The 13,070-nt window shown below is 39.4% G+C and overlaps 1 protein-coding gene across 2 annotated transcripts in view; it reads right to left on the bottom strand.

Moving 5' to 3' along the window:
* Window positions 1-2,593: 2,593 nt before the first annotated feature.
* The window catches only part of SH3RF3 (SH3 domain containing ring finger 3), a 316,246-nt gene continuing 305,769 nt past the window's right edge, over window positions 2,594-13,070 (bottom strand). For both annotated transcript variants that reach the window (XM_069970913.1, XM_069970912.1), the window contains 2 exons: window positions 7,451-7,785; window positions 2,594-4,376 (listed from right to left, as the gene is read on the bottom strand). In XM_069970913.1, coding sequence (XP_069827014.1) covers window positions 4,208-4,376; window positions 7,451-7,785 — 504 coding nt within the window. In that variant the 3' untranslated portion in view covers window positions 2,594-4,207. The remainder of the gene's footprint in view (window positions 4,377-7,450; window positions 7,786-13,070) is intronic.

The raw sequence follows: 13,070 nt of genomic DNA on the forward strand, positions 1-13,070 counted from the left end.
GGGTATATACAGTACTACTTTAGAGAATTTGATGTGGCAATTTTCACATCATGCTGTTCCATTAGATTGATTCTTGGGTGTAAGCGTGTTAGTTGTCTACAATTATAACTGCACTTTTTATTGACTATAGAATCCATTAACACCCATATAATTATCTAGCACTATCTATAGTTCTATGGCTATATTCACACTAAGTAAAAAAAAAAGTGAAAAGGCATCCGCTATTTCTTTTAAAAAAAAACCTCAATGGAATGCATTAAAGTCAATGAAAAGACACATGTCCAATGCACACAGTATATTAAAGACGGATGTTTGCACAGACATCAAAATAATGATCATGTAAATTTTGCAAACAATGAACATTATTTTTTGATGTTTGCACACAGTTCTTTTTTTTCACCGTCTTTACTATTAAATTCAATGAACCTTTCAATGTTTAAAGGACAATTAGTCCACCCGAGCTAGAATAATGTATCAAGAGCCATCATTGCACTGACAGACAATTGAACTGCGAAATGACGGATGTTATGGACAGACGGTCATTTTAAAAATTAATAAACGGACAGAAAAAAAAATTGTGGGAACATAGCCTAAAGCTCTGTAGTTATTATAGTTCCTAAAATAAGTTTTACTTCTTTGAACATTGAAATGTACTTTATAGTTTGCAGTTAACAATAAAACACCAAATTAAAAAGTATGGTAATTTAGAGAATTTGATTTGGGGTCTGTATTCTAGGGTATTGTCTGGGGTTCCATTTTAGTTCACTTTAGTACCATAGTTCACACTATGGTATTTTCCGTCCATCATTGCCGTCAAAAAGACGTCCAATATGTGCTTGTGATGGCTGTCTATAATGATCATGATCATTAGCAAATATTAAATGCCTTTTTAACGTCCGTTGGCAATGACGGCCACAAATTCATGTAGTGGGAACATAGCCCATGTCTGATCTGAGGTCTGTTTTTACTTTGGAGTCTGTATGTATTTTTGTATCCAGAGTACTTATTTTGGTGTCTGGGTAGTGATAAAGAATGATAGTTTGGAAGTCATGATCATTGTGTTACATTGTGTGTGTTGCCCTAGCACCCACTCAGTGGTCAGAATGTCCCTAGAGATCTTACTAAAAACAAATGACTTATATGGGCATTTTTATGTGTATGTTATATATGTTCTATTTGTTGTTACAAGTGTTGTAACCCTATTCCACCGGACGATTATCGTTTGCATAATCGTTAACGATTAACGATCTCAAACGACCACTATTGTGAAAGACCTGAAAACGTTCACTCATTTCCATGGAATGATAATCGTTACTTATGATTGTAATTGCGATAGTTTTTTCTTCACTATTTATTCGCTATTGCGTTCGTATCTATTGCGAACGACGGAACAATGCAAACGTTTTGCGAACGCGCAACGATAAAAATAGGTACAGGTCTTATAAAGCGATCAACGATTTCTTATTCGGTCGTTAATCATTAATTGCATTCCAACCGAACGATTATCGTTTAGATTTGAACGATTTAACGATAATCTGAACGATTATCGTCCGGTGGAATAGGGCCCTTAGTCAGTCCATGACTGTCTCTAAGTTTTACTGATGTATACCTGTTCCTGATTGTATTATACAGATTGGTGGTACACTTTCACAGGGCTTCTCTTTGCTTGCATGTTATAGTTAATAGCAACACACTATTGCATGCAATATTAGCAATACATTTTACGTTGGTCTTACTGTGAAATGATTAACAAGCTGCATATAGCATTGGGAAGATGTATCAAAACCGGGGCAAATATTAAGTAGAGCTCCTGTAGCAACCAATCAATTTGAAGTTTTAATTTGACAAAAAGCAAAAGAATGACAGATAGAATCTGGTTGCTATGAGCAGCTGCTCACAATTTAACTGCACAAGTTTTTGGCAATTATAGTATACATACTGGATTGTAATAAATGTAATGGATGAAATTGGATGAAATTATCTTTTAATGCACAGCATTGTCATCCATATAAACATCTTCAATTTTTTTTACATTGCTTATATGACAATACCCGATATTTCAGTGTACTTTTACTATCCAATAATAGTAAAGCCTACTCATTCTGTAGCCAGTTATTCATACATCAGTGAAGCCTGATTGGGATAAAATCACATTTTTTACTATGTTGCTCTGTACCTTTAGGTTGTGCATACATGTGTAATAGGAGATTTAGATATTTTCTGCTATAGCCAATCTTTTCTGGCTTAAAGGCTCACCATGCACATCTCGCTTTTTAGTATGAGGCTATAACAAGGCTTCCTTGAGGTGCATGAGGTCTCAACTGTACCTATATTTGTCTCTGATTTCACATGATGCTAGCTGATTCTTTTTGTCAGATTCTGAACATATCCAACAAAAAATGTTTGCATGCTTCATTAGACTTGATATACATAGAGGTATTCTCTCCTGTAGAATCCTTGCTTCTAGGAAAGAATATTTCCATACACATGAAGTTACATTAGATGAGGCTGTATGGCTCCGTACTGGTAAATGATGAGCATTTATTTCCACTGGTTTTAAGTTAGCATTACCTTAAAATCAAGATATTGTTCTTTATTTGCCCATATCTATTTCAACAACTATGGCTCCCATATGGTAGCCCATAGTAGAAACCTTTCAGACAACTCTAGTCGTATGTTTCTCCCTGGCATTATTGATCTTTCACCTATTTTTATTATTGCACTGACAGGTCCCTATAAACCTATATTTTGTTGCTGGTTGTTTTATTTATTGGCATAGATAAGATGAGGACTTCCAAAGCCAGACATTGTATTTGATTAACACAGTTCCAGAACATTATCTAAATGAGGACAGAACTCCAACACAACTTTACAATCTGTACACAGATATTTTCCTCATAGGGATTTGCAGTGTTCTTTTTACAAGCACTTTTACTATATCATCTTAACATGTATCTATATTAAATTCTTTTTTTTCTCTCGAAATGTGTCAATAATAAATATATGATTTTCCACTATTTCATTGTTTTAAATACTGCTTTTTTATTTTACAAATAACTTATCATCGCATTTGCAAATCATTTCCTTTGTCAGATTGTATAACATCAAAAACATGGCTGCTTTTTTTCAGAAACATTGCCACTCTTGTCCACTGGATGTGTCTAATATTGCAGCTCATTCATTTGACTACTGAGTGGTAATTCCTATGGAGAAGAGTGACACTGCTCCTGAAAGAAAACAGACATTTTTTATTTATTTTTATGTCATGTCTTGTCAGGCATTTCCAATTTTGACAATGCTCCACCACCCCTTTCCCTTCTATTGTGCTTCATTTTACTGAGCTGGTTTTCGTTGTTAGTTTAAACCAAAATGAACTATGACTGAGCACAACTATACAATAAAATTAAATGTGACTATAACTGTATATAAACAAATTCAATAAAAAATGTAAACATAAAATTGTAACAATCTTACTCAAAAGTTAAAGTCTGTGTTCACGTAATGTTGTTTTCACGTAATGTTGTTTTTCACTATTTGCGGCCGTAATTATTAAAAGACAGCTGTCCAAAAAGACGGACGCAAAACAAACATTGTGTGAACATAGCCTAAAAGTAAAAGAAAGGCCAAAATTCCAAGGCCTGCTAAATCTTTATGAATTTTGACATAATTCCTTTAAAACAATGTTGAGCTTGTGCCCATTATTGTGCAGGTATTACTGTAGCAGAATAAACTACATCAAGTGTACCGTTAAATGTGCAAAACCCATTGGCCGATTCTTACAATTTATTCTTCTTGCATAGGCAAGTAATAAGAACACTGCAGTGTATACAAATAAGTTAGAATAAAAGATTCATTTTAAAGTAATTTCATTTCTGATGTATACATCACAATTAGCAAACATTGTCAAAACGTGCATCTTCTCAGTTCATGGTTCTAAGCAGAAGGCACTACTCCAACATACCACTTGCTCTTCCAGTCAGCCATGTCTCAGTGATGGGCATCAAATATTTTGTTCTATTTTGTTCAAAGGCTGATGGTCCAAGGGTATCTTTGGAAGTCAAAATGGCAACTTGTTGTTTTGGCATCCGTTTTCTTGATGGTTTGTGCTTATTGTGTGTCATGAATGTTTTCACCCATCATGTTTCCACATACCATATGGTACTTTGTCGGATGCTTCTTCATTGTACAGAAATGCTGCATGACATAATTAAAAACTTTCCACAAAGCTTCCGGGGAAAAGCCCTGTCCTTCCGTTTCTTTGCAATGTGCCCTTATACCAACCATCTTCCCGCTTCTTGTGGACAAACACAATGTCGCCTTCCTTTAGTTCAATTTCTGCTTCACTTTGCGGTGGATAGGGAACAACAACTCTATATCTGGAATGCAGAACATTTAAATGATAAATTATAAGAATGAAACAAAATCACAAGTATTTTAACAAGGGCGACTACCATCATGTGCTTTAGGCAGTACAATAAAACCATTGCAGTCTTGTCCGAAGGTCTAGTTTTGGACTTACAGTAAAGAAGTTCACAGCATTCTTGTTATTATTATGGTTAAGGGATACATTTTTTTTAGAGAAATTGTCAAAAATAATGCAGCACAGTACCTTCATTATATGGTACATAGCCTATTGTGGCTGGTAGACAGGGCATAATAGATACAGATAATGCAGTGGTACATAGAAGGGTTTGTGAAACAGTGGATGTTTCGGCCACTTGGTTGTAAGATCCCACTTGGGTGTATTGCGTGGTCTGCACTGTATGCCTTGCACGTCATCTATACACAAGGAGCTGCCAGGACGCAAGTTGTTGCCCGTAACTGTTAGTCTTTGCCTTATAACCAGCATTATCTGCAGTCCTGACCCTGTTTGCTGTATTCTGATTTAGTTCTTTATGTGTATGGCCTGGGCCTGTTACTTGTCGTTGCCTTTGGTTCTGACTATGTCTCTGTCTTGGCTATCTCGGTTCTGACCCATGGCTTGTTCAGTGTTTTGTGGCTTATCTTCACCAGGCTTGTCATTTGACAAGTAGACTACTCTATACTCCTGACATGCCCTGCACCTACTCAGTGGAGGGAATGTAGCAAGTTGGCCGGGAATTAACCGGTCAATAAGATATTTGTTTTTGATCAGCAGATATTATAAAAATAATGTAACATAAATAAAGATATTTGCTAAATTTAATATCTTTAATAACTGATTGTCCCAGTGGACTAAGCTACTGAAGGGGTAAGAAGTAAATTTAAATCATTTTTACATTTTACAAAAAACATCTATTTTTACTGTGTATTTTAGATAACACGGCTTAAAGATGATATCTTGTCGACTACATGGGACTTTGAAGCTGTGTTAATTAAAGAGTATTTTTCTATTTGTCAGAAAAGCAGTACTCTAGAAGCCTTTTTAGACACCTCCATAAACCCCTGCCTTCCAGATGTCAGCTTGTGGCAGCGAAAAGTAGAATTAGTTCAGGAAAATCATTGTGTACTGTAGATGAGTTTATTAGTTTAGCTAGAAAGTGTCACCGTGCTATGAATATATATTGAAGAACCAGTTAACAAGGATTTGCTTACGTGATTTCAGGGCCTGGAACTATCTTTCTATGTGCATGAAGAGAGTAATGACTCTGCAACATATCGTACCAATGGCCACTCTTACAATACAAATTTTACCACAAAAACAGCAGAATGTATTTAAAAGTTTTGTTAATTTGTTTTATCAGTTTTAAAAAAAAACATATATATATATATATATATATATATATATATATATATATATATTTTTTTTTTTTTTTTTTTTTTTTTTTATGGTTAAAAATGTCCTTGACTAGTGTCAAGATTTTACAGCATATACTTTGTTAAGATTCGGAAGTACTGGAGATGTTAGGGTAATATTCCACAACTATTTTATGGTCAAGATATTTCATGCTTTATAGTCTGAAGAAAAAAAATCACATCTGTTCGTTTAACATACTTTTTGACATACTATTATTTGGTATTAGGGATGGTCCGAACCTGCCGAGGTTCGGGTTCGTATGAACCCGAACGCTCGGCATCAGATTTCCGCTGTCTGCCCGCTCCGTGGAGCTGCCGGATACAGCGGGAGGAACGCCTGGAAAACTGGAATACAGCCTATGGCTATGGCTGTATCCCAGTTTTTCAGGCGGTCCTCCTGCTAGATCCGCCCACTGCATGGAGCGGGCAGACAGCGGGAATCATTACCGAGGGTATGCATGAGTTAGTTTGTTCTCCCTTGTTTAACCCCTTCATGAATGAGGTCAATTGATGCCCGGATGTCTGGATCAAATTGAAGCAGTGTCGCCTCCTCGTATTCTAAGAGCCATAGCGCTTTTATTTTTCCACTTACAGGGCTGGTTGGGGTGTCATTTTTTGCACCATGATCTCTCTACTTTTTATTGATATCATATTAGTGTAAGAGAAAAATTTGATTGTTTTTTATTAATTTTTTTCTAATATATAATTCTTAAAAATCAGCAATCCTGGTGTTTTTTTTTTCACTTTTCCTTTACTCTGTTCACGGTGCAGGAACAATATTGTTATATTTTAATAGATTGGTAATTCTGCATTACAATATGTAATATGTTTTTTTTTTTTTATATTTTTATTTGTATAATGGAAAAGGAGTAATATAAATGTTTATTAGGGCATTTTATTAGGGATTTTTTTTAAATTGTTTTAAAACTTTTTTTTTTTTCTTACACATTTTAGATCCCCTAGGGGACTTATATATGCAATGCTCTGATTGCATATACAGATGTTCGAACAGCGGAAAAACCTAAGGTTCTATAGAACTCGAACCTTATCATACTTTCAGCCCCATGGACTGGGAAGGCATAGCATAGCATTCATCAGTGTTATCAGCGATCTGTACATAGAGTCTGTCTGAGAGCAGACTTTATGCACAGATCAAAGATCCGACAGGACAGAAGTAAGTGATCGGTCAGTGACAGGTCCTTGTCCTGTCAATGACTACCTTAAACGCTGCGATCGCTGTGCATTGCAGCATTTAAGGGGGTTAATGACAGGCCGCTGCATGACCGCTGCCTGTCATTAGCTCTGGAGCCGGCCACACTGATGTGTGCAGGACCAACCCCATTGGAGCCGTCTTGCACACATTTAAAGCCCTTTCAGTCTAGGAATCTATATATACGTTCCTACTGCATAGGGCATGTGCAGTAGGAACGTATATATCCAAATTATCAAAGTGAAGGGGTTATTGAATTTCTTCTGAGTACTCTAGTACTCTGTAATAATCCAAAATGTTATTGATTCATTAGCCTCTTATGAAATTGACCTCAGTATGCATCAAAAATATGATATTAAGCTCACTCAATGTTGCCACTGTTTGCCAATGGGAAATAAATTATCACAATGTGACATTGCTTTATCATTTATCAACTTTCAATACATTACATATTAATTGTTTTACCTTTCTCTGGATAGTGATTTGGGTTCTGGCCGTACAGCTACCATTGCACATGTAGCCTGTCTAACTGGTGATGGAATTGAAAAATTTAGATCTAAAGAGCCAGTCTTCCTGTGTAATGGATGCATTCCCATTGCTCCTTGCATTTCACTTTCAATGGGACATGACCCCGCTCTTCCATGGTTTGTCATTGAGAACTCAAGTCCTATAGCACTGTGAATTACTCCTTCAACAATCGCCTGGGGATCATGTGTTGGTGAAATGGTAGGTGGGGAACGGGACTTCTTTTTTGCAGAGGCTCCTGCCAGAAGTTTGAGCAGTCCACCCTTTTTTTCTCTCTGGAAAATAACACATTTTATTAATGAATTACACATGTGGCAAAATATAATGAGATTAAAAAAATATAAGTGTTCAGAATGTAACCGGCTTTTTTAATTGCTTCAAATAGTGCAGAATAGTCTATTATTAGGAAATAAGGTAATAAAGGTTTATGTACATAAGTTGCATAGCATTTTAGTAAAATACAATAACAATTTGTCAGGAACAGACAGGCACTCACCACCCTCAAAAGTAGTTAAAGCCATAGGGTGTGTTTACACAGAAAGATTTATCTGACAGATTTTGAAAGCCAAAGCCAGGAATGGATTTGAAAAGAGGATAGATCCCAATCTTTCCTTTATGACCTGATCCCTGTTTAGAGTCTGTTCCAGGTTTTGGCTTCAAAGTTCTGTCAGATAAATCTGTCTGTGTAAACGCACCATGATGTGCTAACTGCTTAACTCCATCTGGTCTGAACTACAATTTACATTCCATGCAGACAGCAACCAAGTCAAAGGGGTAGTGCGGCGTTTAACATTTATTGTTGTGTTATTTAAGTAAATGGCCCCCTTCCCCGTGTTCCCCCCACGCCAGAAGTGTGGTGCATTTTATGCGATTGGCTGGGCATAACTATGCTCAGCCAATCGCGGCTGAGCAGCTGATGATGCGACAGAGGGGGGCCAGCATGAGGGATGGCTAGAGCGGTCCGGCCGGCCTCACGAAGATGACGTTGTCGACCCAAGATGGCGGCCGGGGTCGACAGCAATTCAGTAAGTATAATGCACCACACTTCCAGGGTGGGGGAAACACGGAGAAGGGGGCCAATCACTTAAATAACACACATTACAAAGTTGTATAACTTTGTAATGTGTGTTATTTAGTGTATAAATGTTAAACGCCACACTACCCCTTTAATGTTCTTGACGCCTTGGTACTTAACCCCTTAGCCCATTGTGACATCCAGCTATGTCATAATAGTGTTAAGGGGGTACAGAGAGGACTCACAACTTGAGCCCTCTCTGTTCAGTCCTGTCTCCGGTTGATATCAGCCACAGGCAAAGCTGATGACAACATTTAGGCAAAGCTGATGACAGCATTTAAATGGCGTTAAAACAGCATCTGTTGGGATAAAGTGGCAGGATTGCCACCCCCTTCCCCGCGAGCGAAGGATCCTTCCTACTTGTTTGGCTGGTCTTCAGTGACGTAATTGATCTCTATGAGCAATCAGTGCGTTACTTATAGAAATCCCCTACGGAGACTACAAAGTACAGAAGTAAAAAAAAAAAAAAAAGAAAAGAAAGTTTCTTAATAAATAAATATATCCCTTCCCATATTAAAAGTTTAAATCTCTCCCCTTTTTATTTGTATAATGGGAGGGCAGACTCTATGAGAATACCACCAGTGGCGTAGCTACTACAGTCACAGCGGTCGCCGCCACGACCGGGCCGCTACCAAGGGGGGGCCCGCGAGGCCCCCCCGGTTGCCACTGTACTGCTCCCCTCCCACTCCCTCTTGTGACCACAAGCAATGTTTTGCCTGCGATCACAAGAGGCAGGCTGGGACGGCCCCCGGCTGACTTGCGGGGCTGGGAGCATCAGGTAGGCAAAAAAACAGGTCCCTCGAAGCTCCGCCCCCCCCGCGGGAAGCCCGCCAGCGCGTGTGACTAGAAGACTAGAGAAACCATTCAGGTGAGTATAGATTTTTTTGTTTTAAAAGGCTTGATGGGGGGTGTAGTGGTATGATGAAGGAACAAGAGGATGATGGGGGTGTAGTGGTATGATGATGAAAGAACAAAAGGATGATGGGGGGTGTAGTGGTATGATCATGAGGGAACAAGATGATGATGGGGGTGTAGTGGTATGATGCTGAAGGAACAAGAGGATGATGGGGATGTAGTGGTATGATGATGAGGGAACAAGATGATGATGGGAGGTGTAGTGGTATGATGCTGAAGGAACAAGAGGATGATGAGGGGTGGTGTAGTGGTATGATGATGATGAAGGAACAAGAGGATGATGGGGATGTAGTGGTATGATGATGAAACAAGAGGATGATGGGGGGTGAAGTAGTATGATGATGGAACAAGAGCATAATGAGGGGTGTAGTGGTATGATGATGGAACAAGAGGATTATGGGGAGTGTAGTGGTATGATGATGAAACAAGAGGATGATGGGGGGTGTAGTAGTATGATGATGATGGAACAAGAGGATAATGAGGGGTGTAGTGGTATGATGATGGAACAAGAGGATGATGGGGGGTGTAGTGGTATGATGGGGGGTATAGTGGTATGATGATGGAACAAGAGGATGATGGGGGGTGTAGTGGTATGATGATGGAACAAGAGGATGATGGGGGGTGTAGTGGTATGATGATGGAACAAGAGGATGATGGGGGTGTAGTGGTATGATGATGGAACAAGAGGTTGATGGGGGGTGTAGTGGTATGAGGATGGAACAAGAGGATGATGAGGGTGTAGTGGTATGATGATGGAACAAGAGGATGATGGGGGTGTAGTGGTATGATGAAGGAACAAGAGGATGATGGGTGTGTAGTGGTATGATGATGAAGGAACAAGAGGATGATGGGGGTGTAGTGGTATGATGATGGAACAAAAGGATGATGGGGGTGTAGTGGTGTGATGAAGGAACAAGAGGATGATGGGGATGTAGTGGTATGATGATGATGAAGGAACAAGAGGATGATGGGGATGTAGTGGTATGATGATGAAGGAACAAGAGGATGATGAGGGGTATAGTGGTATGATGATGATGGAACAAGAGGATGATGAGGGGTGTAGTGGTATGATGATGATGGAACATGAGGATGATGAGGGGTGTTGTGGTATGATAATGAAGGAACAAAAGGATGATGAGGGGTGTAGTGGTATGATGATTAAGGAACAAGAGGATGATGAGGGGTGTAGTGGTATGATGATGAAGGGGGTGGTAGTATTATGATGGAGGTGTTTGTAGTATGATTATGAAAGGGCAGGAGGATGAAGGGGTAGTAGTATGATGATGGACGGCAGAAGGATGAAAGGGGTAGTAGTATGGTGATGAAGGGGCAGGAGGAGGGGACAACATGGGGGGCATCTATATGGGGGATAACATGGGGGCATCTATAAGAGGGACAACACAGGTGGGCCATCTATATGGGGGATAACATGGGGGGCATCTATAAGAGGGACAACACAGGGGGGGCCATCTATAAGGAGGAAACATTGGGGGGCCATCTATAAGGTGGACTACATGGGGGGTGTATACAAAAGGGCATGCACAGAGGGGGGCATGTACTGTAAGGGGGGTCACATAGTGTCAGGGCTAGCTACTAAATGAGGGTGTAAAAGGGCCAGTACAGATGTACTGTGTGTAGAGAGATGAGGATGGTGTCAGTGTGATGTTTGTCTGGCAGATTCTGTGGATTCGTGGCTCGGAGAAGTTCTCATAATGGCCCAGGGCAGATGGAGAAGATGAAAAGGGAAGAACTCTGATGAGAGAAGACGTCCCCTGTGAGTCACTTGATATAACTGCACTGTAATGTATATGGTGTACAGAGCCTGTGTACAGTGCGTCCACCTCTTTATGACTGTATGAAGAGATAATGGTCTATATACAGAGGATTATATTCAGTAGCAGCGGTGGTGTTAGTCAGTATGTGGTGGTATTATTTGTTACTTGTTATCTGGTACTGTGTTTTATTGGATTTAGTATACTGGATTTGGTCAGTAACAATATGGTGGTGATGGTTGTGGTGTGGCGGTAATATTTCCTTGTGTACTGGTAATATTGGCAATATTGGTCTCAGTAAACAGGATTTGTTTAGTAACAGTATGGCGGTAATATGTATGGTGATAATATTTCCTGTATACTGGTATTATTGGTAATATCAGTCTTGAAATATATATATACCAATAGCATCGAGAAAGGGGGCGCCCAAGTTGACCTCTTGCACCAGGGTCCAAGAGACATTAGCTAAGCCCCTGAATACCACCCATCCGACAGGACGGAGGGAAGTATTTTTTTCTCCACCAGTCTGGGAAAGTGATATATGTATAAGTATATGTATTACTGATGTAAATGGGTTAAAGACAACATAGGCAAACTCACCTTAGACCTCTTCACCAAAGAAATAGATTGCAACAACCTCCTCCTATACTCTAGCTTCTATTCTCTTCCAACTAAAAAATCTCTACCACACTCACAATACAAAATAGTAGAAAGGATTGTTTCCAATGAAACCACAAGAAACACACGCCTCTCTCAAATGGTTGAGAAATTAAGGGAAAGAGGCTACCCAAAGTGACTACTTAAGCCTTACAACACTTCCAGCAATCAGAGTCCACATAATAATATTGATAGAATAACATTTGTGCATACCTATTATTCATTTATGAACAAAATCTTCTATACTGCCCATGATTTCATTGAGCACAATGTACCCATGTTCTCAAGGGCAAAAAAATCTACCATCCCTGCACAGGCAAAGGTATACCAATATACAGTATACCAATCAGAGATTTGCCATGAAATGTCCCTGAGAACGTCTTTACATAGGTGAGACTTCCAGAAAAATCAAAGATAGGATTTTCCACCACAAATCATTTACAGTATTAGAAGCAGTAACTTACTGTTACTAATCCCGTTACACTTAAACCAAGTGCAACACTCCATCTCACAACTCTGTTTCCAGGTTTTAGAGCATGATCCTTATGATTGGCTGAGCGGGACGTCAGGATGGCAGGAGCCCCCCGATGCAAGTCGGAGTGTGGACTGGTAATGTACATACTGGGCCGCTGCGGGTTAAGGGGGCAGTGTTCACATACTTTCAGAAGGATGAAATTCCGCTGAGAGTATGTAATTCTATTGAGAATGACAGTAAGAGATTTGCAGCTGATTTTGCTGGAAACTCGCAGCATGAAATCCGTTGCGGACCCATTATGTGTGAACCCACCCTTAGGCTAGAAACACACAGGAGCTTTTTGGAAAACTGCCACTGCTGTTTTTGTGCCAAAACCAGAAGTGGATCCAACAGAAAAGAGAAGTACGAGTCCTCCCTTTATATTTTTCATTTTATTTGAATCCACTTCGGATTTTGGCACAAAAACTGCAGTGGCAGTTTTCTAAAAAACTACTGTGCCAACTTTAATGCTCTGTTCACCCAATGCAATTCATTCCCTTTTTCGAGGTTATTAGTAGTGTTGAGTGGACTTGCCGAAGTGTTTGGGTACAGCAACGTTCTTCAAAATCGTGCTCTCGGCATCTGACTCCTTGTGGCTTCAGAAGTTGGGCTGTATCCATGACCTGA

The sequence above is a fragment of the Dendropsophus ebraccatus genome, chromosome 5 (genome assembly GCF_027789765.1).
Source record: "Dendropsophus ebraccatus isolate aDenEbr1 chromosome 5, aDenEbr1.pat, whole genome shotgun sequence".
Lineage (NCBI taxonomy): Eukaryota > Metazoa > Chordata > Amphibia > Anura > Hylidae > Dendropsophus > Dendropsophus ebraccatus.